The sequence below is a fragment of the Pleurodeles waltl genome, chromosome 4_2 (genome assembly GCF_031143425.1).
Source record: "Pleurodeles waltl isolate 20211129_DDA chromosome 4_2, aPleWal1.hap1.20221129, whole genome shotgun sequence".
In the NCBI taxonomy this organism is placed as follows: Eukaryota; Metazoa; Chordata; class Amphibia; order Caudata; family Salamandridae; genus Pleurodeles; species Pleurodeles waltl.
Window position 1 is genome coordinate 286947463 of NC_090443.1, and position 22544 is coordinate 286970006.

Consider the following 22544-nt stretch of genomic DNA (forward strand, 5'->3'; position numbering starts at 1 on the left):
TTTTATGCAACCGGGGCTTCCCTTAAATAGCCCTCGTCTCTCCAGCATGAAAAAACAGAAAATACCCACAGTTTTTAACCACAATTTATCAATACTTTACCAATCAGGAACAAAGGGGAATGCGCTATGAAAAGCTGGGCAGGGGAAATTTATTTATGCTTTTCCACCGATTCCCCGATGCCAGAAGTGATAATCAAACTGATTTATTCAAGACAAATGATGATCATCATAGCATCAAAGTGCCCCCGACAATGCTGATACACAGACCTTCTTCTCTAGAACAACCACACCAGAAGTTTCTGTGTAGACTGGACTTTCAGCACAAGGTCACATGTCAAAATATTCATCACAACCTGCCATCTTTGAATTTGACTAACCAGCTCCTGAATTCATTCAGTTTGGTCACTTGAACCTCCCATTGGAGTGAATGGACATTCTGAAAGTAGCTAAACGTCTTTCTACAAGACCTTCATATTCTTTCAAGTGGAACAGATTCTGCATCCAGTGCCCCCAGAACAACACTGATCCTACAGCCCATCGAGATGCAGCACTATTAAGTATCTTCTTCATTTGGCCAGATCAGGATCACAAATCTCTTCTATCAAAGTCCACTTGGAAGCCATTCCTGCCTATGGAGAATGTCTTCTCAAACATCTTTTATCAAGATCCCTGTGGTTAAGGACTTCCAAAAGCATATTAAAAAGTCTTTCCTCTGGTGAAGGAGATCCTTCCCTTCATGGGAATTAAATATTGTTCTCTCTAGACTCACAGATTCACAATTTGAACCTATTCACAAATCTTCCTTCTAACACTTTGTGTGAATAGATGCTTTCCTTGTGGATATGACATCCATACAAACAGTCAGCTAGATACAGACATTATGGCCCTCATTACAACATTAGCGGTAAATGCTACCTACCGCTGTGCTGATGGCCGCCAACATACTGTGACCGCGGCGGTATACCGCTACGGGTATTATGACCCACACAGAGAAATTCGCCACTATACAGACACCCACACAAGTCTGCCAGACTAAAGGTCAGTGATAAACTGGCGGTACCAAAACCCACACCGTTACGCCAACAGGAATACGCCCACAGTCTCAGGACCCATGAATCACCACGGCGGACTTTCAACCGCGGTAAACCACTGGCGTTACACACCGCCGAGCTCAAAATACACACACACTTACAAAACTACACCACATTGGACAATTCAAACTACACACACCTGACACACATACACACACCACATACACACACCCACACCACTATAAAACACACACCCACATTATCCTCAACCCTTTCAACGAAACAAATGATAGCTAACAGAGAGAGAGAGACAAACCAGGAGCACCCACTCAATCTGAGCCATAGAATACCATCATCCATACACCATCCACGCACCTCACAGCACACACCACAACACAGCACCCCACACATCCTCACACATACCACTCACACCACGTCCATGGCACCCCAAAGACACCCCAGGTTTTCAGAGGAGGAGCTAAGGGTCATGGTGAGGAAAATTATCCGGGTAGAGCCACAGCTATTCGGATCACAGGTGCAGCAGACGTCCATTGCAAGGAAGATGGAGCTATGGCGGAGAGTCACGGACAGGATCAACGCCGTGGGACAGCACCCCAGAACAAGGGATGACATCAGGAAGAGGTGGAACAACCTACGGGGGAAGGTGCGTTCCGTAGTTGCAAGACACCAGGTAGCCGTACAGAGGACTGGCGGTGGACCCCCACCTCCTCCCCCACAACTAACAACATGGGAGGAGCAACTCTTGGCAATAATGCATCCTGAGGGCCTCGCAGGAGTAGCAGGAGGACTGGACTCTGGTAAGTCAAATCTTAACTACTATATCCCCCACCCTACATGCATGCCATCACAAACTCAAACCCCTACCCTCACCCCCATCACTCCACCACCTCACATATACCCCACTATCACACCCCACCCATCCCAATACCAAGCCCTGCATGCAACACCTATGCATGGACACCCATCACAGACCTGCATGGACACCCATCACTAAAGCATGCCCATTAGAGAGAATCACCTAGCCCACAAAATCACCACGCACACAAGGCAAAGCTGACAGGGCAATCACAACCATACAGGGAAACACACCCTTGCACAAGATGGCACACACAGATATAATCTCTGTGCCACTGGATTCAAGATAGCCTGGCTGATGAGGGGTGAAACCCCGAAACCGGTCCCAAGATGCTTGTTTCCGGTCCAGGGAGAACCTGGCCTGGCAGTTTGGGCTGGACTGTTCCCATGAGGAACAGGGTCAAGACTGATTTGCATATGGCTGGGTTCAAACTGGGGTGACATGGTGAGCAAAATAATGGATGGATTAAACCCAGATCTGTGACTGGGGGTGAATGTTTGATTGGTTCCGCATTCCGTCCATCCAGTTACGCTATCCCACAGCGTTTGTGTATTGCTCTGCACACACAGATATAATAACACTGCATTTACATCCCCACAGGACCCTGACTCAACGTCACTGGAGAGGAGGTGCCACCAACATCCAGTCCCCCCACAGAAGAGGCCCACAGTGATGACAGCAGCTCTGCACGCCTGGATCATGATGACCAACCTGGCCCATCAGGGACATCTGGACAGTCAGGTACCCTCCCACAGTCCCATACCACCACAGACCCTCCCCCCTCAGGAAACACCAGCACAGCACCCACCCAGCGGGCCCTTACCACTGTCCCCAGGACACGTCAATCAGCAGTGTGTCCACCACTACAGGGACCCCAGGCAACACCACAAACCCAAGACAATCAGGGACTTGGGGTCAGTGGCAGTGGGCACACGGTTCAGGGGACAGAGGCACAGGACAACAGGGAAGCTGGGAGGACTGCTGTGCGACAGGGGGAGGACAGGCCCAGGGAACCCACTCTCCACAAGGCACTTGCAGGGATCCTGGGAGCATACCAACATTCCCAGGAGACCTTGGGCCAGATACTGGCCAAGTTGCAGGAGACCCGGCGGCTGCAGGAGGGACAGTACCTGGGGATCAGGGAGGACCTCAAACACATCCACCCCATCCTGGTCACCATTGCAGGGGTGCTGGCTGACATAACCAACACCATGAGGGAAGCAGTGGCACACCAAAGGGCCCCTGACACTAACCACACTGAAGAACAGTCCCCCACCTCCACCGGCGCTAGTGGACAGGAGGCCCCCCCACTGGAACAACAGGACACCAGCACCCCACCCCCTACAGAAGAAAAACCACCCCGCAAATGGTCCCTGCGATCCACGCAGAAGTCAGAGAACATTGCCCGCCAGGAAATTAGACTCACCTGATTGTCACCCTTGTGTCCCACTCTGTTACCCTGTCCACTTTGAACTGCCATTTCTATCCTTTCTATGCCCCATGGACAATGCACCTGTGATACAAAGAGACTGGACTCTAACTGGACATTCCTCCACCATCACCCCAGCCCATTGCACAACCCCCTCAACCTCTTAGTACTAAAATAAACACCCTTGGAACAAATACAAGTCTGGGGTCTGTCAATTGTTTGAAATATGTATTAGTTCAAAAATCTGTAAACATTGCAATTCATATGTACAGTTATATATACATTGGTATGACCTGTAGCAGGCAGCACTAAACATACCAGGAGCCAGAGTGGGGCACAGAGATCTGAAAATAGAGATGCCAAAGGGTACAGTAAGTGGCCATAGACATAGGGAAATCATGCTGCCATCCAATGTCCAACACAAAACTGCAATGTAAAGTGAAGTTACCGTGTCTTACCTATGTGTCACTGGAAGTACTGCTGTATGAGAGAACTTCTGTTGTCCAGATCTTCATCCTCTGCCTCCTCTTCCTCTCTGTTCACAGGCTCCACCCCTGCCACACGACCATCTCCAGGCTCATCCTCCTGCAGAAAAGGCACCTTGGATCTCAAGGCCAGGTTGTGCAACATGCAACGGTGATCTGGCACACCTTCTTGGGTGAGTAGTACAGGGATCCACCAGTCAGATGGAGGTACCTGAACCTGGCCTTCAGGAGGCCGAAGGTTCTTTCAATTGTCCTCCTTGTTCGCCCATGTGCCTCATTGTAACATTCCTCTGCCCTTGTCCTGGCATTCCTCACTGGGGTCAGTAGCCATGAGACGTTGGGGTAACCAGAGTCACCTGCAAATATTGAGGGATACCTGTTAGCCACCCACTCACCCTTAGGGACCCATACACCAACAAATACTGGGTGGGGACTTTGGGCTCACCTATTAGCCACACGTGGTGCCTCTGAAGTTGAGCCATCACATATGGGATGCTGTTATTCCTCAAGATAAAGGCATCATGCACAGAGCAGGATACTTGGCATTCACATGGGAGATGTACTGGTCCGCCAAACACACCATCTGCACATTCAAAGAGTGATAGCTTTTTCTATTCCTGAACACTTGTTCATTTCTCCGGGGGGGCATCAAATGCTACAAGGGTACGATCAATGGCGCCAATTATGTTGGGGATATGTCCCAGGGCATAAAAGTCAGCCTTCATTGTGGCCAAATCCTCCACCTGGGGGAATACCATGTACCTGCGCATGTGTTTCAGCAGGGCAGACAACACTCTGGTCAACACGTTGGAGAACATTGGCTGAGACATCCCTGATGCCATGGCCACTGTTGTTTGGAAGGAACCACTTGCCAGGAAATGGAGCACTGACAGGACCTGCACTAGAGGGGGGATACCTGTGGGCTGGTGGATAGCTGAAATCAGGTCTGGCTCCAATTGGGCACACAGTTCTTGGATTGTGGCCCTATCATGTCTGTAGGTTAGGATAATGTGTCTGTCCTCCATTGTCGCCAAGTCCACCAGGGGTCTGTAAACTGGAGGATGTCTCCATCTCATAATCATCCTCAGCAGATGAAGTCTAGGGAGGAAAACAGTGATCAGAGGGTCATATTCACACATCTGTTGAAATAATGATGCATCTCTTCATTTACAGAACCAGTATGTAAATTCGAGAGTCAGTTGATGTGCCAATGTCCGCTGTGACGCAGTTAGGTGCCATGACCTGTGCTCCCCTGAAATGGCGGCTGCCTGACCTTTGAGGAGGGACAAGTGGAAATTAGGTAATTCCGCTGGCGTTGTGCGCTGTTGCGGTCGGCGGTCAATGACCGCAGCGCAACTTTGCATTGGTTAACATTAGGCCCAATGGGTTTAAGGAGCCAATGGCGATGTACGCCGGCGGTGACGCACCGCCATGGACGTGACCGCCATTTTCTATCTATTCACTCACTTGCTACCCGACCGTCAACAGGAGAGGACCTATACTGCAAGTGCTGCTGTGACCTGTGTCTGGAAGCGACAATGGCTCATGTGTCTGGGGAAAGGGCCCCTGCCTTCACTTCGGAGGAGTTGGAGAGACTGGCGGATGGGGTCCTACCCCAGTACACTTTACTCTATGGTCCTCTAGACAAACAGGTGAGTACACTTGAGCATGATGAGTGGGCCATGTATGTATGGAGTGCTGTGTGTGTAAGCCACATGTATGGGGAGCTGAGGTGGCCTGGGCAGAGTGCTGCATGTATGGTGGTCAATGTATGTGTGTAAGGGGATGGGAGGGATATGGTGGGCCATGAGTATGACAGTCCAGACGGTATGACTAATCCCTTTTCTGATGTATTTTTCCTGCAGGTCAGTGCCCATCAGAAAAGGGGTATTTGGTGTGCCATCGCTAAGAAGGTGCAGACCCGGGGGGTCTTTGACAGGCTGAACACCCACTGCCGCAAACGGTGGGAGGACCTGCGCCACTGGGTTAAGGAAGACGGCAGAGGCCCAGCTGGGGCTGGCCTCCCAACTTCAAAGGGGTGCCCGTCGTACCCTAACCCCTCTGATGTTCCGCATCCTGGCGGTGGCCTACCTGGAGTTGGATGGGCGCTTGAGGCCATCACAGCAGCCACAAGGGGATGAGTACAAATTCAGAATCATGAATTTGCGCGTGTTAAGGTTTTACCTGGGTGGGGATGTGGACTGTGGGTGCCCCTATGCCAGGGCGAACATGGCAGGGTAGGTCCCTTTTTGGGCAGGCTCTGAAGCACTCCAACCCCAATGGTGTTAGTGGGCATCTCCTACTGGTCAGGGCCCTGTTTGTTTCAGATGTGCAGCTGATGGCGTTATGCTATGTACCCCATGGGCTGGTGACTCTCTTTGTAAATGGTAGTGCATGGCCTAGTGCATAGGGCTGCTCCCTGTGTTTTGTGTACGCCAAAGGTAGTGTTGTTGCTGGCACTGACCAAGTGTATCCTCTGTCTCTCCCCCCCTTTTTTGTTTTGTCACCCTGTCCTTGTGTGCATTGGCATCATCTGGTGGAGGAGCAGAGGCACCCGCGACGGAGGGAGCTGCATCCCACATGGGCTTGGAGGCCAAATCCACCGACGGTGAGGGCACCAGTGGGACGGAGGGCGAGGGGAGCACCACGACGGAGACAGGAGGGGACACTACAGACAGCGACTCCTCCTCCGATGGAAGCTCTCTGGCGGTGGCGGACACCCTCCCACCACCATCGCCCTCCCAGCAGCCCCTCAGCGTGTTTCCCGTGCCCGCTCACCCGGGATGGGCATCTCCTTCGCCCCAAGCACCTCAGGCCCTACTCCAGTCAGCCCTGCTGCCCTCAGTGAGGAGGCTATTGACCTCCTGAGATCCCTCACTGTTGGGCAGTCAACCATTCTGAATGCCATCCAGCGTGTTGAGAGGCATTTGCAACAAACAAATGCATATCTGGAGGGCATTCACTCTGGCGTGGCGGCCCAACAGAGAGCATTTCAGGCTCTGGCCTCCGCACTGATGGCAGCCATTGTCCCTGTATCCAGCGTCCCCCTCCAACGTCCTCTACCCAGTCCCAATCCCCTCAACCCCAGCCTATCCCACCCCCGTCCTTCACCTCGGGCCAGGGTGGCCAAAACCCAGCCCAGCACCTCAGCCACCAAATCCACGTCCGCTGTGGTGTCTGCAGCTGTCAGAGGCTCAAAGGGGGCCCCCGTCAGCCCAGCCAGTGTAACACCAACCCCTGCCAAGGCCAAGAACATTCCGCCACCTGGCAAGGTGAAGAAGGGGACAGCATTCAGCAAGGGGAAGGAGCCACAACCACCCAGCAAGGCTACCTCAAAGACTCCAGCTGCCAGACCCAAGGAGACACCACCATCTGCCAAGGGCAGGAAAAGGCACAAAACACCAGCCAAGGCACGTCAGCCGTCCGAGCCTGCAGGTGAAGGCCTGGTGGCTACCAGCACAACCACCAGCACCACCACCTGCACCGCGGCCAGCACCATCCCCTGCACCACCGCAAGCACTGCTGCAATCACTGCCACCTGCACCGCCACCTGCACTGCCGCAAGCACCACTACTGTCAGCATCAGCAGCCCCAGTGGGCAGCCGTCTGAGGCTGCAGGAGAAGGGCTGGAGCCTCCCCCATCACTGGCAGCACCGGCACCTGCACCGCAGCCAGCACCGCCACCTGCACCTCCGCAAGCACAGCCACCTGCACCACTGACAGTAGAACCACTGCCAGCAGCAGCAGCCCCAGTGGACAGCCGTCTGAGGCTGCAGGAGAAGGGATGGAGCCTCCCGCCACCACTGGCAGCACCTGAACCGCGGCCAGCACTGCCACCTGTACCACCGCAAGCACCGCCACCTGCACCATGAACAGTAGCACCACTGCCAGCAGCAGCAGCCCCAGTGGGCAGCCGTCCGAGGCTGCAGGAGAAGGGCTGGAGCCTCCCCCACCACTGGCAGCACCACCACCAGCACAGGCACTACCACCACTGTGCAGCCGTAGCTGGCGGCGGATAGATTGTAGCCCTCCCTCCATGGACTATCATGCATCCTGGTCGCTGCAAATCTCGTGGCTCTGACACCAGGGTGAGGATCTGTGACCTGCCACCCCCCATGTGCTGCATCACAGGGCACAGAGCCACCTCCAGAACCAGTAGAAGAAGGCATCCACATACCCAATCCTTGGCAGGATGAAGCACACTGGGCACCAAGCCCCCTCCAGAACCAGTGGAGAAAGGCATCCACTCACCCTATCCTTGGCAGGATGAGGCACACTGGGCACAAAGCCCCCTCCAGAACCAGTGGAGAAAGGCATCCACTCACCCTATCCTTGGCAGGATGAAGCACACTGGGCACCAAGCCCCCTCCAGAACCATGGAGAAAGACATCCACTCCCCTGTCTTTGGCAGGATGAAGCACACTGGGCACCAAGCCCTCTCCAGAACCAGTGGAGAAAGGCATCCACTCACCCTATCCTTGGCAGAATGAAGCACACTGGGCACAAGCCCCCTCCAGAACCAGTGGAACATGTCACCCACTTGAGAGACTGTGGCTTTGCACTCCCCAGGACCAGCAGTGGGCAAAGCACCCACTTCAGAGACTGTGGCTTTGCAGTCCCCAGGACCAAGCAGTGGTCAAAGCACCCACTTCAGAGACTGTGGCTTTGCACTCCCCAGGACCAAGCAGTGGGCAAAGCACCCACTTTAGAGACTGTGGCTTTGCACTCCCCAGGAGCAAGCAGTGGGCAAACCACCCACTTGAGAGACTGTGGCTTTGCACTCCCCAGGACCAAGCAGTGGGCAAAGCACCTACTTTAGAGACTGTGGCTTTGCACTCCCCAGGAGCAAGCAGTGGGCAAACCACCCACTTGAGAGACTGTGGCTTTGCACTCCCCAGGACCAAGAAGTGGGCAAAGCACCCACTTTAGAGACTGTGGCTTTGCACTCCCCAGGAGCAAGCAGTGGGCAAACCACCCACTTGTGAGATTGTGGCTTTACACTCCCCAGGACCAAGCAGTGGGCAAAGCACCCACTTTAGAGACTGTGGCTTTGCACTCCCCAAGACCAAGCACTGGGCATGGAGCCCCCTCCAGAAGCAGTGGCGTAATACCATCTTCCGGCTGAGGTGCCCCCCTTCCCCTTCCACCTGAGGTGCCTGTGTGTTTTCAACCTGATGCCCCTGCAGTGTTCTCTCCGTTTTGAGGCAGGAGTCAAGTGTGGGCTTGGCCTATGTGTTATAGCCCAGTGGGCCACGGACTATTTTTGTGTGGACATTGTCCCTCATTTTTTATATATTGTATATAATGTACATACTGTTTATTGATTTATGAACGTATTTCTTTAAATTTCTAATATAACACTCATTTGACTCAATTACTTTTGTCCTTGCATTATTCCTGAGGGTTACAGGGTGTAGATGTAATATTGTTGTATGTGTGTGTGTGTATGGTGTTGGGGGTGAGGGTGGGGGTGGCGGTGGGGGTGTTGCCTGTTCCGTGTGTATGTCACTTTCTTTTTACTCCCCCCCTCCGCTGTGTACTAGGTGCAGTACTCACCGTGGTCATCGCCGCTGGTGTTGGCACTCCTGGTATATGAGAAGAGACACCAGCATGGGTAACACCTGTAGTTCGGGCTCCATGGCGTCCTGGTTCTTCCTAGAGTGTCGAGAGGTGAGTGGTTTCCCTTCAAAGTACTGTTTCTGCAGTGCTTTTGATGGCGTTGGTACCGCCCCGGAAAATCTGGCGGATGGGCGGGTTGTAATGGGGTGGGTGGTACACTGTCTTCCACCTGGCTGTTGGCGGTTACCCCTGCGGTGTTTGTTGCTACCGCCGTGGCGGTCAGAGTGTTAAAGTGGCTTTCTATATTGGCGGTTTCTGCCGTGGTCATGATTCCATTTTTGTTACCGCCGGCCTGTTGGCGGTATTACCGCCGCTTTAACACCGACCGCCAGGGTTGTAATGAGGGCCTATGTTTTTCATGAACAGAAAGTGGTTATGAGGATGTGTCTCAAATTTTTCCGTAAGGTGACTTCAGATTTCCATTGTGTAAGAACTTGGAGTTTTAGTTGAGGGGCGTGAGAACCACCTCAAATAATAAATGCACTCCTTGCCTGCATGAATCATAAAAGTCACTAAATAACCCTGTCACTGATGCTGGTTGGCATAGTTCTCGTTAACCCCCGTAAGCTTGGACTTAAACGTGTGAATCTCAAAAGTCACTAAATAGCCCCATTACTGATGCTTGTCAGAGTTGTTCCTGGTGAACCCCCCTACGGTTGGACTTAAAAACTTTTCTGGAAGTCGGATCTCCTTCAGCTGAGCAAACTGACAAGTTGAGGCCACCGGGTAATTCAACGTCAACAGCTGAGGTTTCGACCATGATCCCAGTTTCAAGTGGTTTTCCAGGCAGAGAGTTGGCAAAACATTTTTAAGTCCCATGTCTTACAGTTAGGGGACAGGAGAATTACACTCTAACACCAGCCAAGGTTTCAGGACCTAGGTTCCTAGGGGAAGGGGGCATCACATGGGAGTTAGGAGTCATTCATCAGAGGCCAGGAGCAGGGTCCTGGGCAGGTCAAGGTGAAACTGGTCATCTTGACAGTTGCTGGGAGAGAGGCCTCTAGAAGCTTGTTGTGTCTCTATAGCTCACAGAGGAGGTCAGCAGCTGACCCTTGGATTAGCTGCTGGATTCCTGGGGTCATCTGCTAAAGTCAGGGTAAGCATCCTTTGAAGCTCAGGAAAGGGATGGTCACAGCCCTTAGGCCATTCTGTCAAGGGACGAGAACCCCTACCCACACCCAGAGTCCTTTGTTCACTGTCTGGGAGGAATACACATCTCACCACAGAGGAATCATAAGGGTCCAGGTGACAGCTTTACACTGGCAGAAAAGCCTTTTGTTTTGAGGCAGGAAAATTACAACTTTCAAAAAGGATGATTTTCAAAAGAGTAGTATAAAATCCGACTTGACCATTAAGTTGGGTTTTAAATACTATTAAAATGAGCCCTTAAAACATTTTTCTAGATATCTCTAAATGGATTTAGCACTTATTAATTGTAATAGAGTAGACCAGTGTTACCCTATGCGAGAGGCAGCATTGCCACTATGAATAAAAAACTTTGAAGGTTTTTCTCTGCCAGGACATGTAAAACAATAAATCTGTACACCCTACTTTTAAATACCATGTACTATGCTCTATGTGCTTTTATGGCCTACCGTAGTGGTGACATTGATTTAAAAAAGGAAGTTTTAGGCCTAGCAAAGGTTTTATTTTGTCAGTTCGAAATGGCAGTTCAGGACTGAATATCCAGACTGCAGTGGCCATCCTGCAGACATATTTTCCAATGCGTGTTGCAGCTCATAAGCAGCATTTAATTTACAGGCCCTAGGTATATGTAGTACCATATACTAGGGTCTTATAAGTAAATGAAATGTGACAATCAGCTGTATACCAATTTACCATGTTTACCTGGAAAGCACAAGCACGTTACCACTGGTTAGCAGGGTAAAGTGCAGAGCTCTACAGCCAACAAAAACAGGGTTAATTAAAAAGGCAAAAAATCCTGGGTGGCCCTGCAGGAATGGCAAATTTCTATCATACTATTTCTGCAGAGAGCTCTCACCACACTTAGATGTCAGAATAGTTCTTACATTTTATCATGACAAAAAAATGAGATAAAAAAATATATTTGCAAACTATGGTCCTTCAAAAACAGAAAGAGCCACTTCGAAACAGCCATTGCCAAGAAGTATAGTCTTCTGCATTCTATTATGCTACCAAAAAGCAAATAAGACACTATTTTGCAAACAAAAGGCCCACTCTGCCAGTGGTAAAGGGCCTACAGCTGCCTTATTAAGAAATTTCAGAGAACTGTAAAGCAGCCAATTGGAGCTCTGTTCACACCTTTACCACACACTGCTGTCTCAACTCAGGTTCGAGAACAGACACCCAAATAGGGCAGGCAACTTTGAGAAATCTTTCTCTTCAGGCGCTCTTATTAGGGAAAGGCTTGTTATTCTTCTCAGTGTTTAAGATTATCAAAGGAGATCCCCTGAAGGAAAGGATGGTTTCTTACCAGTAATCCTAGTTTTTCTGCAGAGGAATCACTATGAAATCATAAGCAACCCACCGTCCTCTCTGTTGAAAGGGATAAAGCAAGGTAATTCTGCCACAGCAGATTGCAAACGAATGCAAAGAAAGGGCAGCATGGCGTGAGGATTTAAATGGAGGCCTACAAATGCCAGCATGCAGCAGGAGAGAGCAAAGAGAAGCAAATGACAGCATGCCACAGGAGAACGGAAAGAAGGTGGGAGAACATGCTATACGGCAGTGCCCAGGAAGGGGCACACAAGACAGCATGCCACTCGAGAAGGAAAGGAAAGGTGCACTGCAGCACAGACTGCGCTAGACGAAGCAAGAACATTGAATTAGAGGCTGAAAAGGAGCCCCACAGTACAGAAATGTAGAACACAAGAGAAGCAGGTTATAATCCATACCTAAGAGAGAAAAGGGGAATTGGCAGGGCATGTACCAGACTGGTGGAATGGCCTGGACACACTCTATGTGCACATAAATGCATAACACTGGCTTTGCAGTGCCTTGGTTTTAGCAATTTGGAGAAGTATTTTTTGATTCACTCTGTGGCTGGCAGGTACCCACAAGTTTGAGAGTAAGAGCAGGCGGGATGTAAAAGTACCATCATTTTCATGCCCCACCCTTAGATTACTGCCAGTCAGGTGAAACATTCCTTTGCCTGAGGTCAACCTCACACTTTCATATCTGGAGAAGGAATCACATTCAACAACCCAAAGACATTCTCCATTTGGCCACAGCTAATGTCAAGAGAAAGCCGGTGAAGTTGTGCTAACAAAATCAGCGTCAGAATCTAGACACTATGCTATTTCTTACAAACCTTTCTTGTTAGAATGGCTGGTTTTAAATAAGGGTGAAATTCTAGAGAGAAATGTAAATTCTGTTGGTGTTTTCTGAAAATCGGCAGATGCTATGTCAGAGGTCCCTGGATCCATCAGATACTCGAAATGTTTTCTTAATACTGCTACTGTGTATTTTTTTAATTAGACTGTCAATGGAAAACTGGACAATGTCTCATCCTCCATCATTTCCACAATACTGAATGATGGGTTGGTACCAAATATACCAATGTGGAACTTGCTACTGCATGATGAGTAGCTGAAGTGAAAGGGGTGATTTATCTAACCACAGTTTGATGAGAAATTCTCCCATACTCCTTGTTTAAAGCGGAGCACCGGGTTTAGAGTGTGGCTCTGCAGGCTCTATCTGTTGAGATCCCTCATTATGAAGTGAAGCAACAACTTACATTTGAGTCAATACAGAATCCATATACAATGCTGACATTCAGTGACATCATGCTTACATGACAGACTCAAACTGTATCGAAGGTGCCTGTCTCAAACTGCCAATTTGCTATTACACTAGATGTAAACTTGAAAGGGGCCATGGTTTCACGAAATTGCCAGGACACTTGAGAATATGGATTTTAGCAAATATGTTGTAATCTGCTGTAAAACACCTTCACAATTTACCAACAAATTAGAACTAGAAACAATGTACGAAGTTCCAAAATCTGGTGAGTGGAAAAACTGGTTAAGAGGCTGCCTTGGAACCTCAGCATTCTGTGAGTTAATTGACCAGCAAGGCTCAAGCTTTTAAAGGAGCAGAGAGGATTTTCACTATGAAGACTACTTCATGCAAAAGTTTTCAAAAATAACTGTTTAAAAAGATGTTGCAGGTTATTCAGAGGATTTGTATAGTATTCCGCACATTGCACACGTCGAGGGGGCCAATCCTCGAGTAGCACAGTTAGGACACCTACAAAATGATGTGCATAAACGGGAGATGCAACAGACAGTCCCGCTACTGTGAGGGGGAAGAATATTTTATGACTAAGATTTACAGGCATAGCTGTGTGTATCAAACAAATAGAACAGTAGGGGGAGCTGCAGGTCAAGAATGAGGTGCATTAGCAGATCTCCTAGCACAGCAGTGGTCCTAGGGAATTGAGCCTAAGGGTAAAGGGAGAGCTCTGTAAAGTTTCAGCACTGGAATGATGTCAAATCTGGAGTGCATTGGCATAGTTATACATTACTAGAATGGTAGTGATGCCCCAGGTCAGGACTGATGTGCAATGGCAAGAGAGATGTGGGAAAGACCGTGCAGTCCTCAGAAGGTTCCCCAAAAGTAATAGGAGGCCCTCCCATCCCCAGGCACTCCTGTCCACCCTCACCATGTCTGGGTCATTCCAGTGGCCAGGGCCTGCTACCGGCTGAAGCACATCCTGGTGCAAGGCGTACCAGTCCACAATTTTCAGTATGCTGTTCCATGAATCTGTTATGTCGTCAAAGTTCCGCCACATGTTGCAGATCTTCCCCAGAAGTTTGTAATCAACCTAAAAATGGAGAAAAACAGAAAATGAGGATAAAAGTGGACCTTAATACACAACAGTCCTCTTCTCCCGGAAAACGGAATTTCTATAGCATGAGAAGGTACAGAAGAACTTTTGTGCAGCTCAAAATAAGAGTTACTTACTTGTAACTACAGATCTCCAGGGTTGTTATACTTCATATACTAAGTCACATGCTTGAATCATTCACTATCGATGATCACAACTATGGATTCACAAAACAAACATGGTGCACAGCACCCACTTTTTACATGCTAAACCCATTGTAGCCACAGTTGTCCTCTGTAGGTACAATGTGGGCATGCTTGGTGTGCTCCTACAGAAAACAGGACAGTTCAAGGACTTCACTTACATCAAGGGACAGTCCTAGGCCTTTGAACACACACCAGCTTAATTTAAGGCTAAGGCAAAAATAAACAAGCATTTGCAATGCACTAGGTTCTCGCATTTCTCCGAGTTACAACTATTAGCAGTTGTAAACTCCCAACCGGATTTTTCTTTCCACATTGAAAGAAAAAAAAAGCACGATCGCGCTGCTATTAGCAGTTGTAAACTCCCAACCGGATTTTTCTTTACACATTGAAATAAAAAAATAGCACGATTGCGCTGCTACAGTTCACTCGTAAAGAAACCTATCGGCAAAAATGCAATTATCTATGTAACCGGCAAAAGTGCAATTAACTGTGTAACATCGTCGATGTTATGCAAAGCGTTCCACTTCTGCCAAGCGAGATTGCACTGCGAACAAAAGATAAAAAGTAACCCACAAACCGGACGGGAAACAGCGAGCCTCGCATGTTTTCAGTACTTGGTCGCTGCACTCGAGGAGGGCTAACCACCAGAAAAGGCATGACGTATGCGTGCCTTACACTAATGAAAGAAAGCAGATTTTAACAGTCAAGCCCAGGAACCAATGAAAGACAACTGACGTCACGTGATCGGGGCTCGAAGCCCTTTTCTGACTCCTAAAGAGTCTCCCAAGCGAAACGCATGCGCAAGCGCATGCAACGAAAGCTCGACCCTAAAAACATTATAGCAGATACTCGCAGTCAGGCATTTAGGGCAGGGGAAGAAGGCTGCACACCAGGCAGGGGGGCATTTATAGTGCAATAGGAATCTTTATTATTTCCATGAACCTAGAATATTTCGCCTGTGTGGGGTATCCTGGCTCACTTTTTACAAGGGCATCTTCTTTATTAAAAACAGGTTTAAAACCCTTCATATCTGAGCAAACAGGAGGATAAATAAACACAATAGAAATCACCACTACAAATATCTAAAGACTTTAAACTAGGCTTAAATATATATTACTTTCTTTTGAAAACGGGTAAAAAATAAAGTCAACTGACTAGACAGTCCTAAGGGGCCTTTTGCTTTTCTCCAAAGAAATGTTAAACACTGAAGGGCAGGCATAGTGGGGGCTTCTACAGGACACAGGCCAGGCCAAGGACTTCATTCATATCAAGGGACAGGCCCAGGCCTTTGAACACACGTCAGCTTAATTTAAAGCTGCGGCCAAAAATTTAAAACAGGATATCAGATATTCGTAATCAGGCATTTCTGTTCCAATAGGAATCTTTATTGACCCCATGAACACTGAATATCTCCGCCTTTATGCAAAACCCCGGATCACTTTTTACAAGCCTATCTCTATTCTTAAAAAAAATAATGATCTTCGAATCTGACCGGAAGATATTAAAAAAACGAATCCACACTAAAATATTCTAAAGCCTTTAAACTGGCTTTAAATATACCTCATTAATTTTATTTTCTAAACAGGGAAAAAATAAAAGACAAATGACTAGACCGTCATAAAGGGATTTTCACCTATTTCTAATGAATTCACAAACACTGAAAGTCATGCTCATGTTCCAGGGTCCTTATTTTTTTAAAACATATGTAACGAATACGAGAAAAGACAAATTTAAAAACAAAAGATATTTTTGGTAGTCTACCAGTAGGTTAGAGTATGCAACGGTGTTTATTGTTCAAGTGAAATAATGATTTATTAGAGTAACTTTAATTTGTATCAGCCATGTTTTTCTGCTCATGTTAACAAATGACTAAAGAAAGTGCCCACTTTTGCCGTGCTCAGCCTCTCTTTATCTAAGCTAAGCTTTCGAAAGGGAGGTGTTAATTAGCTTGCTCAACTGAAAATGTTTACATTCTTGTTACAACTGAAGGTCCTCTTTCCTCGTGATGTTAGCTTTTAGACATTTGGATGTTCCCTTTGATTGGCTGTAATCAATCAATCAATCAAGAAATTTGTATAGCGCGCTACTCACCCGGAGGGTCTCAAGGCGCTGGGGGAGGGGGGACCGCTACTGCTCGAACAGCCAGGTCTTGAGTTGCTTCCTGAAGGAGAGGTGGTCTTGGGTCAGGCGGAGGTGGATGGGGAGGGAGTTCCAAGTCTTGGCTGCCAGGTAGGAAAAGGATCTTCCTCCCATGGTGGCTTTTCTAATGCGTGGCACGGCGGCGAGGGCGTGGCTGGTCGATCGTAGCTGGCGGGTTGGGAGTGTAGAAGGTCAGGCGGTTGTTGAGGTACCTGGGGCCAGGTCGTGGAGGGCCTTGTGTGCGTGGGTGAGGAGACGGAACGTGATTCTCTTGCTGACGGGGAGCCAGTGCAAGTCTCTCAGGTGTCCGGAGATGTGGCTTTGACGGGGGATGTCAAGGATGAGGCGTGCGCAGGCGTTCTGGATGCGTTGGAGTCTTTTCTGTAGTTTGGCCGTGGTTCCGGTGTAGAGGGTGTTACCGTAGTCCAGTCGGCTGGTGACGAGTGCCTGGGTGACCGTCTTCCTGGTTTCGGTGGGGATCCATCAGAAGATCTTTCGGAGCATGCGCCGCAATTGCAGAACTGTTAGTGAAGTTCTATAAATGTGTGTGTCCTGCTCCTCTGTAATAAGTAAAATTCACTCCCAGCTTTCTACGGAATCCGTGGAGGACTGGGCCAGTGATTCACAGGTTATTCATTTCTGCAGATTACGACTGGCATGTGGGCGTTTTTTCTTTGACAGTCCTGACGCTTCGGGGTGAGAAACGCCTACACTTGCTTGAATGAGTGGATTGAGACACACCAACCCTGGTAACAAAGATAAGACAGAGAATTCTCAGTGGGGAGCTTGGGTGGAGAACAGGCCTTTGCTTGACTCGCTGATCAGGTCAGCCAGTTTTAGCATGTTTAAAAGTTTCTGAAATGTAGAGTCTGATTGTGTTTATTGACTGGGTGGCAACTGTGATCCGGCTTGCTGTGTCCTAAGTGGGGTCAGAAGTGCCTGAAGCTCCTTCAGGAGCTCCAGTCTGGGAAAAGTTAACTTCCTGAAAGTACTTTTCCTGAATATTTAATAAGAAATCTAGGGTCACCATCAATGTTCCCTCTAAGGTGAGCGCCTCAGCGGCCGCGCACAGAGCAATCGATCTCCGTGCAGGGGGCACAATGGAGCACACATTTCAAAGGTCAGACTTTCAAGGTCCAAGTGAAGAAATCTGTCAGAGGAGCAATAAAACAAAGGAGGCTAATTAAACCTGAAAGGCAATCATTTGCATCTATGGATGGGGTGATCTCCATCGTATTTGGCAGCATTTAACTTTTATTGCAGTTCAGAACACAAAGACAAACGCTGCAAATACGGAGATCATTCCATTCACAGATGCAAATGATTGCTTTTAAATATTTTCAGGGCTCTTGCAGGGGCGCTTCCTGTTTAATTTGTTTGCTTGGCCACCTGTACAAAACTTGGGTTTTAATTATATGTCCTGTGGAAATGTGGAAATCCTTCTCACGGTAATGTAAAGGTGTTTTTTCTCAATACGTAATTCTTTGTGTTCTAATCCGTTAGCAATAAAAGTTAAAGAATGACGTTCTGGAAAACGTGGCTGCAAGATTCCTCACTATAGGCACACAGAGAGAGAGGCCTGTCAACATTTGCTGTTCCCCTTCAACTTCACTGCATGCTACAGTGAGATTTCCATTTCTACAGTTTTCTTTTTTGAACATGGGATGTTTCATTAAATCCCAAACTTTTGTACAAGTGGGTGAGCTAACAAATTAAAGGGGAGAGCCTGTGCAAGAGTCCGGCCCTGAAAATATTTAACAGGTAAAGTCTACATAAAATGTGACATAAATATGATAAAACCTCTACAAAACTCAAAAAGTTTATTTCTTTAACATGTGGAAGCTTTGACATTAATAATCAGATTATAGCATTGTATTGAGAAGAATTTTATTTAAACATGAACAATGAGTAAACTAGGAGGAAAAGCAATTTTCATGTGAACCCTGCATGTGGCCCAGGTAATTATTGAGCAATATTATAGTCTACTAAATCAAACATATGTTTCTGTACAACTGATGTTCTGAACTTACATACTTGAAAGTGCTTTTTTACGCAATATTGAAGCAAAAAGAGTTTTCCTAAAATAAAATATTTGCCTAACTTCACACAATTTAAATGAGGAAGCCACAATTTATACTGGTGTCACTTTGTACAATCAGGCAGTAAATGGGTATCTATTCGATTTTCCTTATATTAAAGCTTTTTCTTTACCTCTTTGTGCACTTGTCTGCAGTTTTATATAGCACAAACATGACCCAAAGGTATTGGAGCAATTTACATGTGCACCAGTTACATTAAACAAGGTCATCATTCATTGATCATAGGCATGAGGAGATTAAGTGATTTGCCCAGAATCAGTGAATGTTAAGGGGCATAGTAATACTCCATTTGTGCCGAATTTGCGTCATTTTTTTAACGCAAATTCAGAGCAAAATTAACTCCATATTTATATTTTGAAGCTAGACACGCCTAATGTCTAAATATTGGAGTTTGCACCATTTTTTAGATACGTGAACCTACCTTGCGTCAATGAGATGCAAGGTAGGCTTTCTCATCTAAAAAATGGTGCTAGCCCCATATTTATCCCACCCATGCTAAAATGACACACTGGTGGGAAGAGGGGCTAAATAATGGTGCAAAGCTGCTTGCACCATTATTTAACGCCTGGGTCAGACCAGGCGTTAGGGGACCTGTGGACCCATTTCCATGGTTGAACACCATGGAATAGGTCCACAGGTGCCCACCTCAAGCACCAGGAACACCCCTACCCACACCAGAGGGATGCCGGAGGATGGGGGACCCCATCTCAGGTAAGTAGGGTAAGCATGGGTAAGTACTTTATTCTTTAAATTAAAGCGCCATCAGGGGCCCAACTTGGGAGCCCCTGCATGGCAATGGGTGCAACGGCCATGCCCAGGGGACACAGGTCCCCTTTGCTGACCAGTGGGGTGGTGGGCGTGACTCCTGTCTTGTCTAAGACAGGAGTCATGTGGTATGGATGGTTTTGCATCAGGAAATTATGCTAGGCTGGTAGAGGCATTCTTTTTTACCTCTAACCAGCCTAAAGTCATTTTTTAGTGCAAAGCCCCATTCTCCCACACCGCCACCGCCACCACCCTAACATCATTTTTTTTAACGTTAGTTCACCCTTTGCGACGGCTCGCGGCATTCCATAAATATGGCGCCTGGCTGGCGCTCTGAAATAACGCAAGCCAGCGGTATACTTTTTGACTCAAAACTGTGTTACGTCAAAAAGTATAAATATGGGCCTAAGTTTACTCTAAGACGCTGATTCCCCTGCTCCAAAGTCACCAACTCTGGTTATAAAATAACATCCAGGGTACAGGGAGGGGAGGCAGGCAGAAGCCACATGAAAGTATGGCTAGGGGCACGAGGTTCCAAAAGAACCTTAAGCTAAGCCAGAATCCAGCTTCATGCTCAAGCTTTCAGGAGCTCGCCCACCTATAATGTTTTGTGAACATTTAATTACGCTAGAAGCTACTATTGTTAGTTTATCAACCCAATAAACACAACCTTTATTAAGATTTAAATATTGTCATTTATCCTGATCTTATCTCCTTTTTCTAGGTAGTGTATATTTCTATTTGCTTTTTGCCAGTCTCTTTGTAAAGCACTCTAATGCCTGTTGGGCCTTGTGTAAGCTACACAAAGCTACAAAAATAAAAACATGCACTTTGTAAGACCAAACAAAAAAAGTCAATTTTTTTATACTATTAGAGCATTGAATTCTACATTACAACATCACCTGAAAGCTTTACTTAGCTGGTCTGACTGAAAGGTTCAGAATTTATCACTGAGTTTTCAGTGCTCTAATAGCATATTTCTACATGTTTAACCACTTCGCTGCCAGGCCTTTTCCCCCTCCTGTGCCAGGCCTTTTTTTGCCTATTTGGGGCAGTTCGCGCTTAGGCCCGCATAACTTTTTGTCCACATAAGCTAACCAAGCCAAATTTGCGTCCTTTTTTTCCAACATCCTAGGGATTCTGGAGGTACCCAGACTTTATGGGTTCCCCTGAAAGAGGCCAAGAAATTGGCCAAAATACAGGGAAAATTTTGTTTTTTTCAAAAAAATTGGAAAAAGTGGCTGCAGAAGAAGGCTTGTGGTTTTTCCCCTGAAAATGGCATCAACAAAGGGTTTGCAGTGCTAAACTCAGCAGCTTCCCAGCTTTCAGGAACAGGCAGACTTGAATCCGAAAACCCAATTTTTCAACACAATTTTGGCATTTTACTGGGGCATACCCCATTTGTGCAATTTTTTGTGCTTTCAGCCTCCTTCCAGTCAGTGACAGGAATGGTCATGAAACCAATGCTGGATCCCAGAAACCTAAACATTTCTGAAAAGTAGACAAAATTCTGAATTCAGCAAGGGGTCATTTGTGTAGATCCTACAAGGGTTTCCTACAGAAAATAACAGCTGAAAAAGAAAAATATTGAAATTGAGGTGAAAAAAACATCAATTTTTCTCTACTTTTTACTCTGCAACTTTTCCCTGCAATGTCAGATTATCGAAAGCAATATACCGTTACGTCTGCTGGACTCCTCTGGTTGCGGGGATATGTAGGGTTTGTAGGTTCATCAAGAACCCGAGGAACCCAGAGCCAATAAATGAGCTGCACCCTGCAGTGCGTTTTCATTCTATACCGGGTATACAGTAATTCATTTGCTGAAATATAAGGAGTAAAAAATAGCTATCAAGAAAACCTTTGCATTTCCAAAAAGGGCACAAGATAAGGTGTTGAGGAGCAGTGGTTATTTGCACATCTCTGAATTCCGGGGTGACCATAGTAGCACGTGAATTACATGGAATTTCTCAAATAGATGTCTTTTTTACACACACCCCTATATTTGGAAGGAATAAATGTAGAGAAAGACAAGGGGCAATAACACTTGTTTTGCTATTCTATGTTCCCCCAAGTCTCCCGATAAAAATGATACCTCACTTGTTTGGGTAGGCCTAGCGCCCGCGACAGGATATGCCCCAAAACACAACGTGGACACATCACAGAAAACAGAGCTGTTTTTAGCAAAGTGACTACCTGTAGATTTTGGCCTCTAGCTCAGCCGCCACCTAGGGAAACCTACCAAACCTGTGCATTTCTGAAAACTAGAGACCTAGGGGAATCCAAGGAGGGGTGACTTGTGTGGCTCGGACCAGGTTCTGTTACCCAGAATCCTTTGCAAACCTCAAAATTTGGCTAAAAAAACACATGTTCCTCACATTTCTGTGGCAGAAAGTTCTGGAATCTGAGAGGAGCGACAAATTTCCTTCCACCCAGCATTCCCCCACGTCTCCCGATAAAAATGATACCTCACTTGTGTGGGTAGGCCTAGCGCCCGCAACAGGATATGCCCCAAAACACAACCTGGACACATCACAGAAAACAGAGCTGTTTTTAGCAAAGTGACTACCTGTAGATTTTGGCCTCTAGCTCAGCCGCCACCTAGGGAAACCTACCAAACCTGTGCATTTCTGAAAACTAGAGACCTAGGGGAATCCAAGGAGGGGTGACTTGTGTGGCTCGGACCAGGTTCGGTTACCCAGAATCCTTTGCAAACCTCAAAATTTGGCTAAAAAAACACATGTTCCTCACATTTCTGTGGCAGAAAGTTCTGGAATCTGAGAGGAGCCACAAATTTCCTTCCACCTAGCGTTCCCCCACATCTCCCGATAAAAATGATACCTCACTTGTGTGGGTAGGCCTAGCGCCCGCGACAGGATATGCCCCAAAACACAACGTGGACATATCACAGAAAACAGAGCTGTTTTTAGCAAAGTGACTACCTGTAGATTTTGGCCTCTAGCTCAGCCGCCACCTAGGGAAACATACCAAACCTGTGCATTTCTGAAAACTAGAGACCTAGGGGGATCCAAGGAGGGGTGACTTGCGGGGCTCGGACCAGGTTCTGTTACCCAGAATCCTTTGCAA

General features: G+C 47.5%; 1 protein-coding gene across 4 annotated transcripts in view; it reads right to left on the reverse strand.

Annotated features, from left to right (window-relative positions):
• NAGA (alpha-N-acetylgalactosaminidase) overlaps positions 1 to 22544 on the reverse strand; it is a 315980-nt gene that overhangs the window by 101682 nt on the left and 191754 nt on the right. For all 4 annotated transcript variants that reach the window (XM_069231165.1, XM_069231167.1, XM_069231164.1 and 1 more), the window contains one exon: positions 14087 to 14248. In XM_069231165.1, the coding sequence (XP_069087266.1) occupies positions 14087 to 14248 (162 nt within the window). The remainder of the gene's footprint in view (positions 1 to 14086; positions 14249 to 22544) is intronic.